Source organism: Pogoniulus pusillus, chromosome 6 (genome assembly GCF_015220805.1).
Source record: "Pogoniulus pusillus isolate bPogPus1 chromosome 6, bPogPus1.pri, whole genome shotgun sequence".
NCBI lineage: Eukaryota > Metazoa > Chordata > Aves > Piciformes > Lybiidae > Pogoniulus > Pogoniulus pusillus.
The window spans coordinates 22598720-22622266 of record NC_087269.1 but is presented as its reverse complement, the minus strand read 5'-3'; the positions used below and the strand labels follow the sequence as shown (position 1 = coordinate 22622266).

Sequence of the window (23547 nt, the reverse complement as noted above, 5' to 3'; positions counted from 1 at the left end):
TGACTTAATAGTGATTAGATCCTTTACAGTGCACTGGAAAGCCTGCTGCTGCACTTACTGATTTACCTTGTTAAACATGACCTGTGCATCTGGTGATACAAAATTATGGTTAAGACTTCATTCTAGTAGGAGTACAGCATGCACTTACAGTATTTCTCTGAGCCTGGGCATGTAGAATACAAAATGACTGTAAAAGGAATCAGGCTTTAATAGCTTCATCTGACATAATTGCAGCCAGTTAAATGTTCGTGTAACAGCATTTTTCTGATTTTTTTCTGTTTACCTGTCTTGTTCATACATGTCATGCTGAATCACTGATTTCTGCAGAAAGCCTGGACAGCTTTGCCGAGATGTCTGTGTTCTTTACGAGAAGGACAGGGTGATTTGTTTTGCCCCTCCACCATTAGGTACAGTGCAGTTGGAAGTATTTTTTTTTTGACATAGCGACCTCAGAGCTGCAGGGCTGAAGGTTGTGTCAGTGAAAAGTAGTATAGATGCAACATAAATACATGTGTTGAAACCACGGTTGAACGTGACAGCTATGTCACATTTCTGTTAACAAACAGATGTGTTGCCTCTTACATACCAAGAAATGTTTGCCATACTCTTTAACTGTTCTATGATTAACTGATGACAGCTAAGGCAATACTCTATAAGGTAGGCCCTCTGCTTCTGTTGAGACACTGGCTTCTGTCGAGACACTGCTGCATGCTAGGGAGCCCAGAAGTATGATTTTTTTTTTAATACTGAAAATATGTGGATCAGCTGTGCTGGTGAAACTGTTACAACAGTTCAGATGGTTGCATAGTATCTTTATACTTCTGTAGTTCTTATGAATAACTGCAGAAATTGTCTCTTTTTTTCTCGTTAGTATCCACTTACTGATAATTATTAGTGGTCTTATTTACTCAAATGAGGTTTGGGAATTCTTTTTAAGGCAACAATTTTTCATGTTTGTTTTCTTTAATGTGATCCATTGTAGGAATAGAAATGGTGAAAGAGTTCTGAAAATTTTACCTTTTTTGTTTGCAAGGTCTCTTCCCAAGAAAAATCAACCCTGCCTCTCCTGAAACATTTAATTTCTATTTTTTCTGGTCCTGGAAGAACAGCCACAGAAAGAAAATGTGGTAATATTATCTGCCGTATCTGTGTTTTGGTCCATATTTGAGCATTCATGCTCGCCATATACTAGGCCTTTTTGGGAGGAAATGTGAATTCTGGACTTAATGCTTGCTGATATTTGCATTGTTGCATCTCTTGTTTTTATTTTAGCTTTTTTTTTTTTTTTCTCTCTGTGTTCCTGGAAGAGGGGACAAATAACTGCTCAATTTCAGAGGCCATTAGAAATTAAATCCTGTTGGAGAATTCTTGTTAGCAGAGGACACAGAAATGATAAACATGAGCAACTGTGCTGAGAAATGGCCTTAGGACACTGCTAGCCCAGGAAATCAAACTGTAAACAAGTGAGCACCCCACACACAGCTGCAGTGGGCAGAGTTAGATAGCCAAGGAGGCTGGAGTAGGTGGTCTGGAGGGCTGACCCTTAGATTGTTATGGTATGCTGACCTGTCTATACTTTACAAGTAACCCTGTACCCTCAGATTGTAACCAATCTTGGTGGAGCATGCCTCTTGCTAGAATGCATATAAGTCACTGTATCACGGAAATAAAGTGGATTATGACCATCTAACCATATTGATGAACAAAGAGTCATTTTACCTATAGCACTCCACCAACAAAATCTTTTGCCACATATTTTTAATAATTGTTAAATTACTGTATTATCAGTAGTATTTTCTAGTAAGGTAAGATAATAATTAGAATGCATCACTATTTATATTTTGCCTGTAATATTTAGTGGTTAGTGGGAAGAGCACATGACTAGAGAAATATCTGAAAGGTTATCAGGTTTAATGCTTGTATAAGGCATGTATGTAATAAACATAATAATGGTTTTGAATACACAGACTATGCAGCCTACCTGTGTTGGTTTGGCCTACCTTTCCAAGTGTGAATTTTATCACCCAAGATCATTATTTGCTTTTTAAATGCATAAAAAGCTCAAATTTTCTGTCTTTCTGAGTTAGGTAAATTGTCCAATTTCTACTTACAGAGTTTTTTATAAACTAATGGTTAGCTATGGAATTGAAATGTCTAAAATCAGATTTTGTATTTGATGACTAGGCTTTTCTTACTGGCTTTTTGTTTGCTTGTTTTAAAGAAATGAGAAAGTGTACCTGTCTTCTTGAGTCACTGTTTCCTAAGGCACTCTCTTCGTCTTTGAAGAATGGTAATTAGTGTTTTACTGTCTTGTGGAAGATAACATTTTCCTTTATTGTGGCAAAATCAGAAAAGCGTTTGTTTTCTTAAATGGCTGTTGATATTTAGCTGCTATATCAGGTTTGAGTTTGCATTTCCATTTGGATAATCATGTACTTGACCTTTCAGCGCATGTGACTTTCATATTTTCTATCTGTCAATGTGTTGCATCTTTTCCACTGAAGCAATTTTTTCACTAGGATGCAGTAAAGGGAGGAAGAAGTGCTTGTAAGCTCAGTTTGATGGAGTGGTCCTGGACACAGCAGGGATGAGCCTTTGTTGGTTTCACTTTAAGGGCAAAGTACCATGGCTTCTCTGTGACCCACCTGTTGGTAACTAGCTATATAACAAAGTTGTACTTGGAAGTATTTTGTCCTCCTCGGCATTGTCCTTTGAGCACTAGGCTGTGGGAAACAATTCACAGGACCTTGTCACAATAAGCTAATTGACTTTTTCTGCATTTGGAGCTGGTGTCATGTCTTTGTATGCATCTTGTGTTATATGTGCATCTTGAGCAGCAGCATGTAATTTTAGTCTTTCTTCCTGGTTTTCTTCTTTATATAAAGATATGTTCAGAGGCACAGGGTGGCTTTCATGGAAGGAGGAACAATGAAGATGAGAGATCTGTGACTTGGAAAAGGGGCAGCGGAGTAGGGGATAGAATTAGATAAAGCTTACATCATGAATGGTATTTAATGAAAAAGTTCAGTAGGAAGCAACTACAATTCTTGTCTTCCTGTGAAAGGGAGAAATGCAATACTAAATATAATTTTGCAGAAATTCATATAAAAGACAGGTGAAGTATTTTTTCATACAATTAAAAAATTAGAATGGTGGAATTCATAATAAAAAGGTGCAATGGAGGCAAAACCTATCAAAGCATCCATTCAGAATCTGGACAAAGTAGTGAAAAGTAATTCTCAGTGATTGCAAACGTGATGGTCAGGACAAAATGCTAGAGGAAATTCTTAACACATTGTTTGGAAAGAGTGTTAGAAGAGGAAGACCTATGAATGCATAATTGCTTAGAAGCACATTTAAGCACTGAATAATCTTTTAGTTTAACACACCATGTCTGTTTTAATGGGAGGAGCGCCTTTAAATACTTCTCAAATAAATAATTAGAATTTTTTTCCTGAGGGAACGTTCCAAAATCATCAACCAAGTTAATAAAAAATTAAGAGTTGATATAAAAAGTGAGTATGAAAGGGCATACTGGGTATATTGACAGTTTCATTTGAGATTTAAAATTTTCTGACACTTCTCAGATGAAAAAGATGTGCTAAGAAAGGATAAAATAAATAGTGCCTGTAGTGCTTTTGTAGGGTTTCAGGATTTATGGGGTCATTTTTCCTTGCTTCTGGAATGTTTGTTAATATAGCAGGTGGTGCGCATTCAAAGAAACTTGTGTAAACGAATAACTTTTGTGGTATTTATGAAAAATACCATAATTTGCGAGAAACTGACTTCTCTGAATCTGCACTTTCTTGTTTGGGATGAATAGTGTGACTCCTGTCTTCTGGCAGCTTCATTCTAGCTAGCTTTTTGATTCAAGTAGCTGCTGTTGTGTATTTGTGCTTAAATGGGTATTTTCAAGGTTGCTGGTTCACATACCATCTGTAATGTCTTTATGTGATTTCTTTTGTCAGATGCTGATGTATAGTTGGCTAAGTCTAGTCCTCAGCAGTCATGGGTGTTACATCACATTCTACTCAGTGACAGACTGAAAGATGTGCTAGGTGTTAGTTAGGCTTGGTGATTGAGTGACAATACTTTGACAGCAATGCCTTTACAAAGTCAAAAGCCCACAAAACCACAGACAACGATGGTAGCATGGTAATAAACTTGCTGACAAAGTGAAGGCTTACCTTTCACAGAACACCATGGCTGTAGTGATATCACTTAGCGAAAACAAACATTATAGGCTCTTTGATGTATAGCTGCCACCAAAGCAAGAAATTCTTTACAAATGCGATGTGTTCAGTAACCTTAGCAGTGTGAACTGGGACTGTGATCTCAAACCCACACCACAAACAGAAAATGAAATCTGAGACATGGAACATGGTTTTACAGCCAAAGCTGAGTTCATAGAAAATGGCATAGATACCTGATTATAGAGGAAAAATACCTAATTTTCTTTTCACTGAAGGAGGAGGAATAATTATATAAGTTTAAAGGTCTTAAAAGCAGAAAATACTTTGCTTCTGAAAGTACAATACCATAGAATCACCCAGGTTGAAGGAGACCTCCAAGATCATCTAGTCCAACCTGTCACCCAGCCCTGTCCAGTCAACTAGACCATGTCATTAAGTGCCTCATCCAGTCTTTTCTTGACCACCTCCAGGGATGACAACTCCTTCACCTCATTGGGCAGGCCATTCCAATGGCAGATCACTCTGGGAAGAACGTCTTCCTACATCCAGCCTATACCTCCTAAGACTGTGTCCCCTCGTTCTGTTGCTGGCTTCCTGGGAGAAGAGACCAACTCCCACCTGGTGTACAGTTGAGCTCCAGTACTTTTTCCTACCGTTAGTTTAGAAGGCTTTGATCTATGTAGTTTCATGAACCTATTCCATTGAAGTGACTGATACTAGCTAGATTTAACCAGGGTTTTTAAAATCAGTGTATACATCAACATGGCTTAAATTTACAGTATCTGCATGTAAGATTTTATTAGCAGCTACTGTTGTACTCTGTTACTAGGCAATGTGAGATCTGCCTTGGGTTTGAAAGTAGCATGTTTGTATAGTTGCCATATTGTACCTCTCAGCAGGGGTTATTCTGTTGGGTAAAGTGGCATGCTAATGCAGTTTTTCTAGTTCTGAACCATTTTACAATGTACTGTGGATTCATCCATTCAGATTGGTGCTAACTTTTGGATCCCAGTAGCGTGCTTTGTGATAAGGTATTAAGTACCCAGAGGCTTGTAGAGAGTCAGTGTAAAATTAGGCTTAGAGGTTTTACTTTTGATATCTATTTTCTGCAGTATAAAGGAAAGGTGGTTATTCTTTTGTCCTCTTTGTAAATACATAGGCTAATTTTAATAAAACTATCAAAACCATCTTGTTACTGAATCCCAAGCACTGCTCACTGTTTTTTTCCTAGCATTACTCTTTAAAATTTCACATCAGTATAGTTAAAATTGCGTATCCACATGGATTTTAAAAGTGAAATTGATTTATTTGGGCTAGTAAGCAGCAGTTTGTTTCAGAAGATGTCATATGTTGTTGTAAATCATGATACACTATTTTTGTTACTATCTTTAATACTTTCGCTAATATATAGTCTGTTATTTTATGCTGCAGTATGTATTGCTTTAGAGATTCGTCTCTCAATTGCTCTTCTGTTGCTTAACTTTGCTAGAAATGAAAGTAGGAAATCCTTTAATGACCAATACCATGTTATTTCCTCAGGGTGATTCCTCTTAATTACCATTCCGTAACAGTCCCGGGAGTGCAGGTTAGGCACAAAGCCTTTGAAACATGGGTTATATTTCTGTCTTAGACCACATCATGTCTCAATTTCCTTTCCTTAGGCTATAACATTCTACTACAACTTCATCAAAGTTTAATTGAACTCATGAGTTTGCAGAAATTGTCTACATGCTTCAAAAATTATCATCCCGTGCCTATTAAAATATGCTATTTGTAGTATTTTTCAAAAGTGTGATCTCTAATACAGTGTTAACTATTGTTAAGACAAAAATTAAAGTATTAAATAGAAAGAAACTGGGTTTATAGTGTTGTTACTCTTCCTTCTCTGAAGATTATTCTAAACAAAAAATACCCTTCTTGGGTAATAGTAAAACACATTCATTGTATGAAAAGGATTTTGTTAAAATCTGAGGAACTATTTTAAAGACTTCACTTTTCCATGAGTCAAATATAGAGATGCTTAACAGCTTCTGATACTAACACTCACGAGTTAATAACATTGTGGATAATCCTTGTGTATTCAGTTTTAAATTTTAATCTTCATAAATATATTAATTCAAATACTTTGAGGCAGTTCTTTCCAGACACTTAACAGAAATACCTGGTTTTCTAGTCTCCCAGAAAACATAGCTTTCTAGACAGACTCAAAGCTGTAGTTTCTTAAAATAAATAGAATTAGTTTTTGTTCAAATCCCATCTGGAACATATTACATGAATATGAAAATTTAAAGAGGAGAAAGTTTCATCTACTTTTGAAATATTTCTGAACTGTCAAGGAAGAGGGTCAACACCATCTTTCTGAATGCTGCAGCCATTGGTGGTCCTAATAAGTCAGTAATAATACGCACTTAAGAGAATGAAGAACCATTTCCTGCATCTAACAAATAAAAAAGTCTAAAAAATGAAAAGGTCATCTTTCATTTAAGTAGATCGTTATATAGGAATAATACAAGGATTAATGAAACAATTCTTACAAAACTGTGTCTTGGCGACAGTTGACTGGTTCTGGCATGGTACAGTGTCTAATGCTTTTGCAACAGTGAAAGCAGAAGAAATGTACGTTGTCTGTTCTTGTAAGCTGTACTTTGCATTGATGGAGGCAGCTATGGACCCACAGTGTGTTAGAGGGGAAGAAATGGCCAAAAACTACTTTATATACAGATGGATATAAACTTTCAGATAACACAAAAATAACATTAAGATAATGTGAAAATTGGAAAGTCAGGTTAAAAGAAGTAACGGTGGATACTAAATTTGATGTTTGCACATGCACAGTTAAGTGCTTCTAAAAAATTATCTTGTTGGAAGAACAGATTTTAAAGGCAAACTGTTTTAAAACTATTGCTGTGCAAGTGTTTATTAACACTTGGACTATATGTAATTTTAACACTTTCAAATGAAACTTGAATTGTTACTATAGGAGACTAGAAGGAAAGGCGTACTATTTCCTTTGTGTTAATAAAATACTTCATGCAGTGTGTAGTGTAAAGGCATATTTTTCATCTTTTTCCTACTTACAGACTTTTTTAAGAGGAAGAATAGACAATTCTCCAGTTTATATTCTTGTCTCATTTAATGTCATTGAATATATGCATGCGTTTCATACATTCTGCTTTATTGATAATTAATATTATTGCATAAAAAGAGAAGGGTGGCATTGTGTTGCTGGTATTCTGGAATTCAATTGAAATGAAGTCAGCAAATGGTTTAATATTTAAGTACTGACTTTTGGAACATGAAGTTTAACTTCAGAGAGTAAGAAAATGAAGTATGAATGGTTGATCTAGGAGTGTGTTTGTGCTGCAAGTTCTTTGAATAGACGCGTTTCTCCATTTTTTTCTTTTTAAACATACTTGAGTCAACACTTAAATGACCACAAACTGAATTGATTTGCACCATATTTATTTTATGCTTTCAGCAGTGGTATGCTTTTTGGTAGCTGGTGTTTTTTTTTTCAGATTAGTTTTATTTCCTCTGATCCCCATGAGTGTGGTGATATTCTGGTACACTGGTTAGTAGCAATTTTGACATACTCTTTTCTGCCATGTCTCACATTCATATTTCATTTATGCGGTAACTGCAGTGTCATTGTTTGAAGTCATGTAAGCTGCTGGCCTTCAACCTAGGGAGCAGTTGCTGAGACTAATTTTGTCCTCAGATTTCGTATCTTTTCCACTTCTTTGAGACATGGATCATTTATGGCTGCTGGTGACTTGTGAGCCAGGATCCAAGAGCTTTTGATACTTCCAGTAATTGCTAAGGTTCTATCTAGTGCATGGCAGCCTTTACTCTCAATCTTTTTTGTTGGCAGTGCAACAGGAAGGTAAGTATGACAATCTCAATGAAGGAATTTCATCCTACGATGGCAATGTTGTAAACTAGCAAAAATCATTTTTTTTTCTGCTAGTATGAACTTGTTCTGCTGTTTAGTCAGTGGTTTGACAGAATTTCAAACTGGCGGTCCATTCTACCCCTTCTTGCCATTCAGGGGTTGTGGATGCAGTTCTCTCTTTACCTTCTCTATTAATGCTGTCATAGACCACTGTTAGAGTCCCCTTTACTTTTCATGGGTTTAGGCTGAAGAGTCCTGGTCTACTTAGTTACTCCTATAGTACAAATCATTCTGACATTTCAATTTCCATTATTGTTCCTTGAATTCTTTTAAAATTAGTTCTTTTTTATAATGTGGGCAAACCAGAGTTGCATGTTAGGTTTAACAATGGCATAATTGCATGTTCTTTTGTTTTCTGTTTGCTAATAATCTTTACCATTCAGTTTTCTGTTTGTTTGACTTGTCAGCATCAGTGTTTACCTAGAACTACAAGAAAGATCTTGGTTCTGAATAGTAGTAGTGATTTGTATTTATGTATTATAATCTATATCGTTTATAATCTGTGGGGTTTATATGTAAAGTTAGTATTTATTTCCTTCAGTAATTTGCATTTATTGATATTTAATATGTCATATTTTGCTGAGCCACTCAGTAGCATGAGTAACTTCTGTAGCTGCTACTCTTCATTGCTTGGAAAACTTACTGTCACCTGAAGGCTGTGTTACTCCATGAGTTACCTTCTTTTCAGTGTAATTTATTAATTTATTGAATCGCACAGATTGTAGGAGGGCTCCTCTTTTTCCTTTCCATGTGCTGGCTAGTACCTCATTCTACTTCTAGTCATTTAAACAGTATTTTGTCCTTTTCTTGCTAGTTCTGAGTATGTTTTGGTGGGGCTTTTTTGTGGTATGTTTGGGGCTTTGGAGGGGTTTGGCTTTTAGGGGTTTTTTGAGGGTTTGTGCCTGACTTATTTTAAAATGCATTTTGCAAGTCTGAGTGAGTATGAAATGGATCTCCTGGATCCCTAGTGTCTGCTGAATCCTTCAGAGGATGAGAGTATATTGGAGAGAGATTATGTTCCTTTTGCAAAGGCAGTTTTGATGCTTCCCAGTGCTATACATGTTATTGTGCCTTCTAATTCTATTTTATAATTTCTACACACTTGCAAATTATGCATGTTAATTTTTTTAAGATACATACACAGATAGCACTACTCCATCCAGCTTTAAGTGATGTCATCAAATTGATTGATAGACCAGTCTGCTGCTTTGGAAAGCAGCTATTCCATAGCTGATCCAATCCAGGTTTAAAATAGCATTGTGTGGTGACTGTTGTTTCTCTTCCTTAAATTTTAGCTGTCCCTTTTCCACCAACACATCGCTTGACATCTGAAGAAGTGTTTGACACGGATGGAAGACCAAGGGTTGACATTTTGAAAAACCACTTGATAAAAGAAGGTCGAGTGGATGAAGAAATTGCACTTAGAATCATCAATGAGGGTGCTGCAATATTACGGAGGGAAAAAACTATGATAGAAGTTGAAGCTCCAATTACAGGTGATATTTCTAGTTAATTTCACTCATGAATAAGTTTGATAAAGCCAGATTTTTTCAGCAGTAGAATTTTCCTTAAAGATTACTTAAATAAAATTTCTCTATAATCTTAATGGTCATTCACAATTGTATTTACTTAACAGTACTGAAATGGTTTGGAAAACATGGCTGCACCTTATTTTGCAAAATAAAGGCATTAAGCCTATTGGAGAAAAGATAGCAGAACTGGGATTAAAATAGCAAAATAGAAACTAGTCAAATGCTGGTGAATTACTAATTTCTAATTTCTGCAATGTTGTGAGTGAGTATAAACCATCTTTCCGGAATAGAAAAAAGAACTCAGAAATATACTGAAATCTAAATATGTGAAAAAGCTAATTGCTGTGGTTTGAGGCAAATACTGTGAAATGAAATTCAGGGTCAGAAATACATCTTTATGGTTCCTGTATAGGTGAGACTGGCTATTGCATGTAAAACCATGTTATTTTGAGGGTAATAGTACTGGAGAGTGCTTTAGTATCTTTAACAAACTAGGACCCAGATCCACTTTGATATAAAACTGTCGGGGGTTTGGGAAATATTTTCATGGTTCGACCAGTTCTGTTTCAGTCTGACTTGGTAAAAGGTGGAATTGGTGTGCTTTCATACTTTTATTTATAAGCAGTCTGGATTTGAAGAAAATAGTTTATGCTTCATATCTGTTACTTAGGATAATGCAAGTAGGTTTGATTTTTGTGTTCAAATTAGATTCTCTCTCATTTGAATGTGTTTTCCTCTAAATGAACCTATATAAAATTTAGTGTCTGAAAAGCTGCTTTTAGGGCACCACCTTGATTTAATTTGTTAGTATTGAGTAAATTAAAACATAATTTACATACATAATTACTTTTTTCCCGTGAATGTCAGTAATGGTCAAAATGGTGAAAAACACTGCATGTCTGAACCCAGAGTCTTTTGAAACTCCAGAAAAAGCTTAAAACCACAGTATTGTCCATGTGTTTATAATGTGTAGATTTCTATTCAGGTAGTAACCTAGAGCTACTGGTATATGGACAGCTGAAAAAGAAGGAAAGTGCTTGCAGTATTTGAGTAGAAATCTTAAGTGACATAGAAGACGATGTGCTTTATTCGCTCTTACTGTTTTTAGGTCACGATAACCAATGCTCCAGAGGAATAACAACCTTTTTAAAATGGGATGTGCCATATCTGATATTTATTTCCAAAGTTAGAGCAACTGTTTCTTAACAAAAAAAACAAAAAAAAAATTACTGAGAAATCAGGCAGTGCTATTCATCAGTTGATCAGTAACATTTTGTATCAACAACAGGCATAGCTTCCCAAATTCCTGTTGTGATCAGCAGTATCTCATACAAAAGTAAAAAGGCAGCTCCTGACTTCTGTTGAGCTGGGAACTTCCATGGGAAAAAGGAGTTAGAACAGTTATCTCTTCCATACTTTTTAAAATTTATTTCTTTAATTAAGTTGTGAGAGGACCTGGGTTTGCCATATGCTCTTCTGAGTCTTCCCATATGCTAGCTTTGTCACTTGTGCTTTAGGTTGCTGACCACTGGTCTTGTCCTGTCTTACATTCTAAAAACAGAAGAAAAAATCCACCGTTGAAATAGTGAACATGGTACTTTGAAGGAGAAAGCTAATTAAGCAAAAAGAAGATATGGTGATATTAAAAGGATTGTTAGTGTGACTTGGAAACAAAAGCACATTGACTTCTTTATTTTCGGTCCCGACACAGCAAATTGTTCCAAAGCAGGAGGCATTTTCGAGTACACATACCAAGGAGGATTTGCAGAGATACCTATGGGCTTGGAGTGAGCACTAAACAACTGCTGACAACTTTCAAGAACTCAATGCTCTGTGCATTAACTGCATTTAAAAAATATTCCACAACATGCTAGAATCGCATAGGACTATCATCAGGTGTCACAGTTGTGAGGACAGCATCTAAATGAAAAGGAAAGATGGAGACTTCAAAAATTTGTTATTCCTGCTCTATACCTCCTTTATTCTTAATTAAAAGTTTTTTTTGTGGCTGTTTACTTAACTATATCTTAGTAACTTTTCTGTTAGATTCTTTTTAAAATTAATTGGAACAAAATTTTTCCTTGCAGTGTGTGGTGATATTCATGGCCAGTTCTTTGATCTAATGAAGCTGTTTGAAGTGGGAGGATCACCTGCTAACACAAGATACCTCTTCCTCGGTGACTATGTAGACAGAGGTTATTTTAGTATAGAGGTAACTGAATATATTATCTATTGTTTTGTCGTAAAATGTTCTATAAACAAACTATAGAGGTTTTCATACGGAATTTTAGGTCTGCTTTAACACGTGAATGTGTTCTTCTTTCTTGTGCTTTCACCTATGAATAAGCATGACCAACTGTGTGGACTGTCCTACTGAAATAACCAGACTTACTAATTTTTTCTCCTCTTTATTTAGTTAGTTTTTTTAAAGTGAAATTCTACAGCACTATTATACATAATACTACTTATTTGGTAATATGCAAGGAGGTGTGTGATTATGGTTTTGGAGAACAGGTGAGTCATGACTGCAAGGTGTTTTAATTTATAATAGTTGTTTATCTGTACAAAATAGATTCATTTTGCGTATTAATCAAAATTCTGGGGATGATTGCAGATATTCCGTAAGGATGGCACATGTCTGCGCCATTTGTTTTTCAGATCTTTGACATCTACATTTAATGATTTTTCCAGCATGTTTATTAAGCGTGCAACTTCTCAGAGACAACATATTATTCATATCAATTAATTTTAGAACTAGAAATTTTAACTTTTCTTCTGCATCCAGCTTGGGAGGTGCCTCAGCTTGGGATCTCTTCATAGATACTAAATCTAATAGAGTGCCACACCATGCAAGAGTGTTTTGTAAAGTCATGGTATATGATACTTCATTTCCATATTAAAAATGTGCTCTACTAATAACGTGTGTGATTATATACTGTGAAGGTCAGGCACAATGCCTCTTGGAGTTCTGAGGGATGGTAGTAAAACAGGAGAAGCAGCAAGAGCAATTGCCTCAAAGTCATCTAAGGAAAAATTTCAAAAGGCATTCCCTGTTTATTAATGCAGTCCTCTTGGCCTGTTGCTGATGATTACAAATAATGTAATTGTCCTTGGAAAGGCCATTTACATAGCAGTACTATATATATATCAAAACATGATATGTATGCTTTCTAACCATTACACTTACAAACACCTTCTGAACAATGGATGTTCTTGAATATATTAATAAGAACAGTCTTCTTTTTTTTTTTTTTCTGATTAGTTTAATTTGATTTTTGATAGAATATTTTGCATATTAAATGTATATGTGGATGTGCTAGTTTGAAGCTAGCTAGAATGTTTTGGTGAGAAGGATTAGTTCACAGGCTGTGAAAAGAAAAACAGGGTGGCGTCTACCTCACTCATAGGCTTGCTGAGATGTGTAAGAACAAGAATCCAAACATAGATAAGGCACTACTACTGCTTCTGCTGCTGGGGAGCTTGGAGTTGCATTTTTTTTCTCTCTCTAGCTTCTCTGCCATTTCTCTGATTAATCCACTTTGCTTCCTAAACCTCTGGCTGATCCTCCATTCTTCCTTGGGACTGGGGTAAGGTTGAGAGGGCTGGAAGAAGGTGAAAGGGTGGTCGGGAGCCCCTCCTGGGGACTCAGGTTTCTGGGAGGGGAGTTGTGTTTCTGTATTACCTTTTACCTTGTATATTTCTGTTTATAACTATATATACTGTAAATATCTGCTTGTATATTGTGCTTCATTAAAATTTCCAGAGCCGGCTGAGTTTAGTCAGGGTGATTTCCAAAGAGGGGAGGGCAGATAACACCCAAATCATCACAGTGGAATATGTAAATATATGCTGAATATACTCTTGAAAACCACTCCAGTGTTCTTAAAAGGCTTGTCTGTCTTCTTGAAGATAATCTGCTCTCTTCTATTCTGAGTGATTATTGGGACATCAATGAAGTAGTGGCATGTTATCTGACTGAAGTTGGACTGCATCAAGTGCTTGAAATTGGGGCTATGCTTTGTGGTCCTGCTGAGAAAGGGAAAAAAAGTAGTCTGAGAATATCAGCTATTTGTTTTCCATTTTAACCTTAAAAAAACTTCTGCTGAAGTTTTTTTCTTTAATTGACATTTAGGAAGTGTGAGCTGACTTCCAAGAATTTTCATGTATGTTTACTCAAAAATCTCTCTTAGTTATTGGAAATGTGATGCACTTGGTAAAATATTGCACTTCTCACAGAAAAGTGAAGGTGATATTTTCTAAAAATGTGCAGATAGTGAAGTATGATCTTTCACTAACAAATTATTAATCAGTCTGTTCTCAAATACTTATCTTTAATTGCATTGATACTTTAGTAGTAGCCCATTAAAAAATGCCATCACTTCTAATAGAGAAGATAATTGCATAGTACTGTTATTGCATAGCATGAAATGCTGGAATCAGGATGGAGTCCTTCTCATAAATGTGCAAAATCTTCTCTTCTGTACCGGGAGTAGCAGGACCAAAAGAATTCTGACATTAGTCTATATTTGACAAGGAAAAAATAATTATGCCAATATAGGAAGTGTAAAAAAAATAATTAGTTCTTTTTGTATGTAATGGGGAGTGTATTTGAGGACATTTAAATCCTAGCAATGTAATCAAATGCAGTATCCATTCACTGAAAAGAAGGGACTATTTTGCCACTTCTCTGTTAACTGTTTTCGAGACTGACAGCTTTTCTAAATTTTTCATACAAACTGACGTAACCAAAATCGTTCACAGTTCTAGAGTTTTCCAAATTAATTCATTTAGTAATTTTTGATAAGCACTTTTATTATAGGAAACTGATTATACTCTCTGCTACATAACAATTTTAAAGAATATGGAGACTTGCAGTATATTTTTATATTTCGGAGGCATAGAAACATTGGAAAGTAAGTGGTCTAATTAGCAAAATTAGTTTTGCATATTTTTACTAAGAAGATAAGAGAAATTCAGTAATTGGTTTAGCTAAACCTCATAATAGAAGTCTTTGATGTATTTTTCCATGTTTGCTGCAACTTCTGTAAGTGTTCCTTTCTTTTCTTCCATCATGTACTTACTATTCTGTGGGATGTAAGTTTGAGGAATGATAGCTTCAGGATGCTTGTATTAAGAATCAGAATCACAGAATTAACCAGGTTGGAAAAGACCGCTAAGGTCTTTGAGTCCAACCTATCATGTAACACCTTCTAATGAACTAAACCATGGCACTAAGTGCCTTATCCAACCTCCTCTTAAACACTCTCAGGGATGGTGACTCCACCACTTCCCTGGGCAGCCCATTCCAGTGGCTAGTCACTCTTTCTGTGAATGACTTCTTCCTAATGTCCAGCGTAAACCTGCCCTGGTGCAGTTTGAGGCTGTCTCCTCTCATTCTGTCACTGGGTGCCTGGCAGAAAAGACCAACCCCTGCCTGCCTACAACCTCCTTTCAGATTGTTGTAGAGAGCAATAAGGTCTCCCCTGAATCTCCTCCAGGCTGAACAACCCCAGCTCTCTCAGCTGCTCCTCACAAGTCTGTGCTCCAGCTCCCCTCACCAGCCTTGTTGCCCTTCTCTGGACACGTTCAAGCACCTCAACATCTTTCTTAAGTTGAGAGGCCCAGAACTGGACACAGTACTCAAGGTGTGACCTAACCAGTGCTGAGTACAGGGCCGAATGACTTCCCTGGTCCTGCTGGTCACACTATTCCTGATACAGGCCAGGATGCCATTGGCATTCTTGGCCAAACTGCTGGCTCATGTTCAGTCAGCTGTCGACCGTTATCTCCAGGTCCCTCTGCCTGGCTATTCTCCAGCCACTTTGTCCCCAGCTTGTAGTGCATCGGGTTGTTGTGGCCAAAGTGCAGAACTCTGCATTTGGCTTTGTTAAAACTCATGATGTTGGACTGTGCCCATCTGTCCAGCGTGTCCAGGTCCCTCTGAAAAGCCCTCCGATCCTCTAACAGATCAACATATGCTCCCAACTCAGTGTCTTCTACAAACCTGCTGATGGTGGACTCAATACCCTCACCCAGATCATCAGTGAAGATATTGAACAGAACTGGGCCCAGCACTGATCCTTGGGGCACACCACTAATGACTGGCTGCTGACTGGGTGTGGCACCATTCACAACCACTCTCTGTGCCCGGCCATCCAGTCAGTTCTTAACCCAGCACAGAGTACCCTTGTCTAAGCCATGGGCTACCAGCTTAGCCAGGAGTTTGCTATGGCAAACAGTGTCAAAAGCCTTACTGAAGTCCAGGTAGAGTACATCCACAGCCTTCCCCGCATCCACTGGGTGGGTCACCTGGTCATAAAAAGAGATCAGGTTGATCAAGCAGCATCTGCCCCCTCTAAATGCATGCTGTCTGGGTCTGATCCCCTGCCTATTCTGTAGGTGCCCTGTGATTGCACTCAAGGTGATCTATTCCATAATCTTGCATGGCACTGAGGTCAGACTGACAGGTCTGTAATTTCATGTGTCCTCCTTCCCACCCTTCTTGTGGATGGGCACCACACTACCCAATTTCCAGTCTTAAAGAGACCTCTCCTGAACAATAGTAATAACTTGGAGGTAACTTCAACGTAGTGTAGAATTTCTCAGATTTTAAGATTTCCGTACTCAGTTAAAAATACGAGAGTCAGATTTGGAATTTAAGAAATGCATTCTGGACGTACTACTGGGTAGTAACAGAATCTAAACTGAAAAAAATGTACGTGTTCTGTAGCTCTGTTCACTGCTGGTGTTACAAAAGTAGCAACACATGGAAACATACTATAATTCTTTGAATTTACTGCTTGAATGGTAAACAAACGAAAAAAGCTTTCCTAGTTTGGGTGGAAGAGAGAAGTTTACGCATTCTTAGTTTGGAAATGGTCTCCAAATGATACAGCTGACTTTAATGTAAATAGTTGAGTAAATTGTTTTTTTTCAATCTGTGTTAATAAGTGTTTGCTTTCCTTCTTATGCCAGTACTTAGAATCATAAAATCAGGTTTTATGTACAAGCACATACATCATTTGTCTAGGTGATAGTGTTCTGCAGTATAATTCTGCTGAGTTTATTATTGACTGTCCAGTAAATATAAATATTTTTTCAGCATTCTTTGCATCTCTTCTAAGAAAATAACTAATGTTCAAAACTGGACCTGGGGAAAAAAGTTGTATTTTAAAAATGCACATTAAGCTGTTCTTTGCTTTTGAAGCTGTTAACATTCTTACTCAGCGTTTCTTATTGAGTGGTCTCATATTTTTTAAAGTAGTGTATTTTACCAGATATCTTTGTTTTTCAACAGTGTGTGCTGTACTTATGGGTCCTGAAAATTCTCTACCCAAGCACGTTATTTCTTTTGAGAGGCAATCATGAATGCAGACATCTAACAGAGTATTTTACCTTTAAGCAAGAATGTAAGTACTAAGAACCAGCCTGCTGATCTACCATCTATCATTTTGCTTAGAGGTGCTTGTTAGTTTAAGGTCTTGCAAATATTTGGAGGCCTCTTTGAATTCTGTACAGTTAATTAACTGCAGTTAAGTTTGATGTTGGAGTGCAAGTTATGTAGAAGGCTGCTATCTGTAAAGATACATTATGGAGTAAATTTTGGTGTATCAATTTTGATTTTAAACTCTTGGAGAGAGGACAGTTATTTTGCTTTCCTGACTGTGATCAGGAGTACAAAGTAATTTACTGAGCCACGTCATGAAGCTAGCAAGCACACTCTACTGCTAAGTAATTTTTCCATTTGGGGAATTGATTTCAGCTGTACTAGTCAGATAACTTCTGGTGACATCAGCTGCTTTTCCATTTAGAAACCCATATAAGTATTGATAAACGAATTATTTACCCTGTTAAAACCTTCTCCAATGTAGATAAAAGTGACATAATTTGGAAATGGTCATTTAAATACAAAAGTACTGCTTTGGGTTTTTTAAGGGTTCATTTTGCAACTTGCTGTTACAAGTATGATCCACTGAATTACATCTTCCATCTCATATGGATTTCTTAATGTTTTGTATTTTCATTCCTGCAGGTAAAATAAAGTACTCAGAAAGAGTCTACGATGCTTGTATGGAAGCTTTTGATTGCCTCCCTCTTGCTGCTCTCTTAAATCAACAGTTTCTTTGTGTTCATGGTGGACTTTCACCAGAAATTAATACACTAGATGACATTAGGAGAGTGAGTATTTTTTGAATTTGAAAATAAGTGGCCATACAGATATTTGAATGTTGCTATATAAAGTCATGTTGGTGAAGTTGTCAGTATATTATTTCCTGATCTTACGTAGTTCGAAAGAGTAAAACAGGACCTGAAACATAAGCTAAGCAGTGTCATAATTAAAAACTCTTTGATTATTTAGTACATTTTCATTTAGTAGATCTCATTAGGAGAGCTGGAACCATTACAAAACACACCAAAAAAAAAGCCCCTCAGAACACTGCACAGTTCTCTGAAACATGTAGGACACGTAAAGAGCTTCATATCCAATTAAAATAATGCTTTGCATTTCTTTCTGGAGGAGAGCTAGTGTTCTCATGGCATAAAATTATTTCCTAGAATAATAGAGTCATTAAGGTTGGAAGAGACCTCCAAGATCGTGAAGTCCTACCTTTTACCCAACACCTACTTTACCAATAGACCTTGTCCCAAATTGCTACATCTGCTCAATTTATGAACACCTCCAGGGATGCTGACAGTATTTTTGGTATGCTAACAATTGTATTTCAGTTATTCTTTAAAACTTGAGGTATTTTATTCTCTTGATCATGGAGATTTTATTTTTGGAGGTATGTGACATTGCAGCATTTAATAGAAAATCGATTTTGTATTTAAAATGGCAAATTTGATACACATTTGAGTAATGGCTGTGGAGTGCTTCTCATTGCAGTAAACGAACAAAGTATACTGGTAAGAATGAAAACAAGTTTTGAAAATTAGTCAATGGCAATACTAAGTGGTGTGCAATTTAATGGGAGGAAGATTGTGACGACACAAGGTATCTGTTTCTAATAACTTGGTTTTGACTTGCATGGACTGTTGATGGCAGGTGAAGATTGTAACAGACTTTTCAAACTAAATTGCTTTCCTCTTTGCATAGTCCTTTTTTTACTTGTAGTTAATTGAGCTAACATCTTGACTGCTGCGTTTGGAAGTCAAACTCATTGAAGTTACGACTAGTAACAGATAAAATGTACTTGGTTTGTACTTCAAGTATAAATAGGTGTTTCTAAGCAAGCATTGAGATAGGTAAGGATAGAAGAAAAAAAGTTGTTTATCCAGTTTCAGAGAGAAAGAAGAAGTACGTTCCTAATTTGGTTTTACAGTATATAAATACTGATAGCTTAATTTGTCTTTTATCTTCATTTATTGTACTTGTGGTTTTGGGGGGGACGGGACATTTTCTCCTGTATTTCTGCTTCATTTTTGTTTTTTAGTGCTTCCTGTCCTCAGACTTACAGACCAGCTGAATGTATTTCTGGATTCACCAGATTTTATTTTGTGCTTACTGTATAATTTCAATAGAGTGGAACATCAATTTATTTCACTGCCAGGTAGAATGATGAGAAAGGAGGAGAAAATGGTAGAAACAGAGAGGAAGCATATTTACAAGCTCAGTGGTGTAAGTGGGAAAATGCATTGGGTTTTCAGAGAAAACACTGACATGTACTGAAAACCACATGTGTTGTGCAGAGAAAGATGAGGAAGAAAGCAAAGTGAGTGGATGGTGTCATTCTAACAAGGCCTTAACACTTCTCATGTTACAGCTTTTTGGGAAGTCATGTAAAGGAAAAATGCTTCGGGAAGCTGTTGTCTTAATAGAGTTGTGATTCATTGTTCTGTTAGTCTCAGTCTTGCAGCTAATCAGGTTTCAAAGGGTCAAATAAATTTAATTAAAAGATAATTCTGTTATCATGGCCCATATTTTATATGTGTTTCTATAATGCTTAAGGCTAACATTAGGATGAACTACAAGCTTGTATGTCTGAAAATTGTATTTAAAATTGGAAGACAGTGTTATTAAAACTGTTCTTTGGGCCTTTATTTTTTGTAAAATTATCTGGTGACTTGGAAAACTCACCATGGGTTGTCCGCACCTTCAATAGCTGCATCAAAGCTTGGCATGCACTGATACTGTAAATGTATTTAAATTAAATGGGTGATGTGAAATGCTGCTTTTATATCTAGGAAAACATCATATGCTTGTACCACAGGTGTGGTGTGCAAAATTACTTCTTTAAAGCTGTTGAGACAACTGTATAATACAAGTCTTGTAGTTTATTAGCAGAAGTTCTTAGTAAAGAGGGGTCTTCTATGTGAATGTGTAGACAGTTACCTGTCTTAAGAAAGGAAATCAGCTCTATAAACAGTGCAGGGATCACCTAAGAAGGAAAGAAACAAATTGTGCAGATGCAATTTCTTACGAGTTAAGTCTTTTGTCAGTGTTACTGATGTTCTGGAAGGTGATTTAGCTGCACAAAATAAATTATTATTTTTGCTGTTATCAACTTTATTTCAATAATCAACTATTATAGTAGTTATGACAGTAGAGCCTAACCAGAAAGATTGCACAAGTGCTTCTTATTTCTGGGAAAATTGAAGTTCGTGAAACTTGCATTAGTCTGATTTTTATTCTCTGAACCTCCTATAGACAAAGATCATGGTTCTGTTGCTAGATTGTCTGTTTCAGAAACTTGTCCATCAGTTTAACTGTGTAGTTAATTACATTTACAACACCAAGGTTCTGCTGAAACAAAACTCTAGGAATAGTGATTTATAAGGAGGGAAGCATCCAGGTAAGATTATGGGGACTCTTCATTAAAAGAAAATAAACAAATTTTTTATCCTGTCTTTACATATGGTATTTTACTTCTTGGTGGTACTAAAGTTTGATCATCAGAGTGCCTTGAAATATGTGGTGATGTTACTGGGAATCTGTCTTTATGGTATCTTGCTTCCTGTCTGTGATATGCTGAAATTTAGTTCTCTTTAGATTGTCTAGGGTGACTGCCTCTTTTCCCTGGATTTGCATTGTTTGTAGGGCTTTGCTATATGATAGTTTTCAGAAAAATTAGGACGGATTTGATTTGGTGTCTGTATCTTCAGGTATGTGCAACTTCTGTGAAGGTCTTTTGCCTTAAAAGTAAAATAGTGTAATTTTAATTTACTGTACTCCCAAGTTTTTGCTACTCCAGAATGTAAGCATCCATGTGGAGGTATGATGGATTTCAGTTTAGTAGCCTTGACTGCACTATACCTAGAAATTAATTCAGATTTAAATATCTTCCAGTACGTGTCAAAAAATACGCTACCTATTTCTGTTTTGACACCAGATATAGTGGTTTTTATTCTTCAGTAAAATTGTTGTTCTCAGTTACCTTAATCATATTTAGAAATATGTTTAAGCTGATTTGTTTTGAGATTCTGTTTGGACATATTTGCAGCATATACAGTGATAGTCAATCAGTGACCAGTGTTTTGAAATTACTTGAGTCCATTACTTCTTTGCTACCCCAATGTAGAGAAACCTTTAAGCTGATTATTCTGATTTGATATTTGTGGTCTGGGTTAAGTAGCTTGTAGGTGCCATATTCTTAAATTTTGAGATGTCTTGACAACCATGCCAGTTGGTAAAGTGTCTTTTGAAGGCGACACTATTTTGATGTTGTAAGTATATTTATTTTTACAAACTGACCTCCTTACTTCCAAGAAGAGGCTATGTTGTTGTTCCATAGCTATGAGAAGGTAGTTTGGGAGAGACATGTGTTCCTTTCAGCAGCCAAAACATTTTATTTAAAACATTTCTATTGATTTGGCCAAAGTCATAAAGAAAATCCTTGAAAAATAACTTAAGAAAATTTCTTAGAAATGCATTCTAGACTTTCAGCCTTTTGTATTGCAGGAAACATCAGTCGGTAAACAGTTCATTCTTCCTTGAGTGAATACTGCTGTTAGCATCTGGACCCAAATTTATTGCTGGAGATTTAGAAACTCGATGGTTTAATCTACAGAAATTCAGGTACTTGCAGAAGTTGATGGACTGACTTCTTCAATCTGGAAGAAATATACCATACCGGGTTTATCATCCCGTGTGAGAAGCATTAAACCACTGGATTTTTAACATTGAATAAATTCCAGCAACAGCTTCACTTAATACCTGCCTTGCAATTATCCGGCAGGAATTTGTAAAGATCTGGACCTCTCCACTTATGTTACAGGTGGCAGCCTCGGGAGCTCTGATTTTTCCAGGGCATGAGAGAGCTTGGCACTACTGCTGGTTCCATATTTGAATGGATTCCTATGGACCGTTAGACTCAAATTCACCAGGTGTTCACCAAACCTCCCTTCGAACCTGTCATGAAGAGTTAAGTGTTCTCTAGTACCATCAAAGTCATCTTCTTTGATATGGGAGGTAAAGTGAGATAAATGCAGTGTCCATCAAAGAACTGTTCCTACATTTCTTGGATAAAATCATCTTGTGAACAAACTCCAGCTGCATAAATATCAAATAAACTTCACATTGGATCTGGGATTTCTAATTTCTGGGATATGAGAGATCAATTGACTGTTAGTTATTTAAGCAGGGTATTTTCCTTGTGTGCTAACAAATGCACTGTTCTCATTAACTCTGTCAGTGTTCACTGTGGTTTCGAGGAGAGTTGTGGGCTGCTAAAGAAAATGTTTCCAAGTGGAATTCTGTAAAGAGAAAACAGATGTCTGCCAAAAGGCTTATGGCCTATTACACCTGGGCTGTAGCAGAGAAATAAGACCTATATGAAAGAAGTTTGACTGCTAAGCTAGTTCATTATACTGTTAAATGATCCATTACGAAGACTAGTGTTTCGGGGGGGGGGGGGGCTGATTTAGTTTTTTGTAGTTTGGTTTTGGCTTTTTTTAATGATATATTTAGTCTCTTGTAGTCAGTGCTAATTATTCATCCCTCTTTTTTTTTTCTTTAATAGTACTTATTTTCTGTACCACTTCTCCTTGCTAGTTCCTGGTAGTGTCTCCAGATTGGTAGATATGGCATGTGCATGAAAAAAGGACCATTTTGTTCCTTGTTTGTAACTTGACCTTGTATTACACATATCCATCAGTCTGGAGTTTATCTCCCTTGTTTTTACAACTAATAAATCTTATTGCTCTTAACAGGTTTGATTCTTTTGGTATGCCTCTGCCTTATGTCATGAGGAAGAGAGGAAAAAATGTACAGAAACTACTTCTTTGATATGGTTGGGATTTTATCCTAAAAATGTGTGATATTGATGGATATGTAGTTTAAGAAATATGTAAAGCGATGATTTAATATTCAGAGGGTCTTTCTGCTGTTGCCTTTTCTCACACAGTTAGATAGATTCAAAGAGCCTCCGGCATTTGGACCAATGTGTGACTTACTGTGGTCAGATCCTTCTGAAGATTTTGGCAATGAAAATTCACAAGAGCATTTCAGTCACAATACAGTCAGAGGATGCTCATACTTTTATAGGTGAGAGTATGCTGTGATCTGTTTGAAGTTTAAATGTTGAGTCTTGTGGCATATTTAAAGAGAATCTGTTTTACTCATAGTTGTTTTCATTTCACAGCTATCCAGCAGTTTGTGAATTTTTGCAAAATAATAATTTGTTGTCAATCATTAGAGCGCATGAAGCACAAGATGCGGGGTATGTACTTTGTGTTCTTCACTAAATTATTGAAAGTGTAAGATAAAAGTTAATTACTGCTGTAAATCATAAAATAATCTGTTTGGTTTTGCAGTTATAGAATGTACAGGAAAAGTCAAACTACAGGGTTCCCATCATTAATAACAATTTTTTCAGCACCTAATTACCTGGATGTCTACAATAATAAAGGTAAGAACTTGTTATTAATCACT

At 36.4% G+C, this 23547-nt stretch overlaps 1 protein-coding gene across 6 annotated transcripts in view; it reads left to right on the top strand.

The window, feature by feature from the left end:
- PPP3CB (protein phosphatase 3 catalytic subunit beta) overlaps positions 1-23547 on the top strand; it is a 60612-nt gene that overhangs the window by 2046 nt on the left and 35019 nt on the right. For all 6 annotated transcript variants that reach the window (XR_010302565.1, XM_064144899.1, XM_064144897.1 and 3 more), the window contains exons 2-8: positions 9441-9641; positions 11765-11889; positions 16975-17086; positions 17710-17855; positions 23021-23160; positions 23258-23335; positions 23430-23524. Coding sequence is in view for 5 of the 6 variants with exons in the window: in XM_064144899.1 (XP_064000969.1) it covers positions 9441-9641; positions 11765-11889; positions 16975-17086; positions 17710-17855; positions 23021-23160; positions 23258-23335; positions 23430-23524 (897 nt within the window). In the remaining variant the exon portion in view is untranslated. The remainder of the gene's footprint in view (positions 1-9440; positions 9642-11764; positions 11890-16974; positions 17087-17709; positions 17856-23020; positions 23161-23257; positions 23336-23429; positions 23525-23547) is intronic.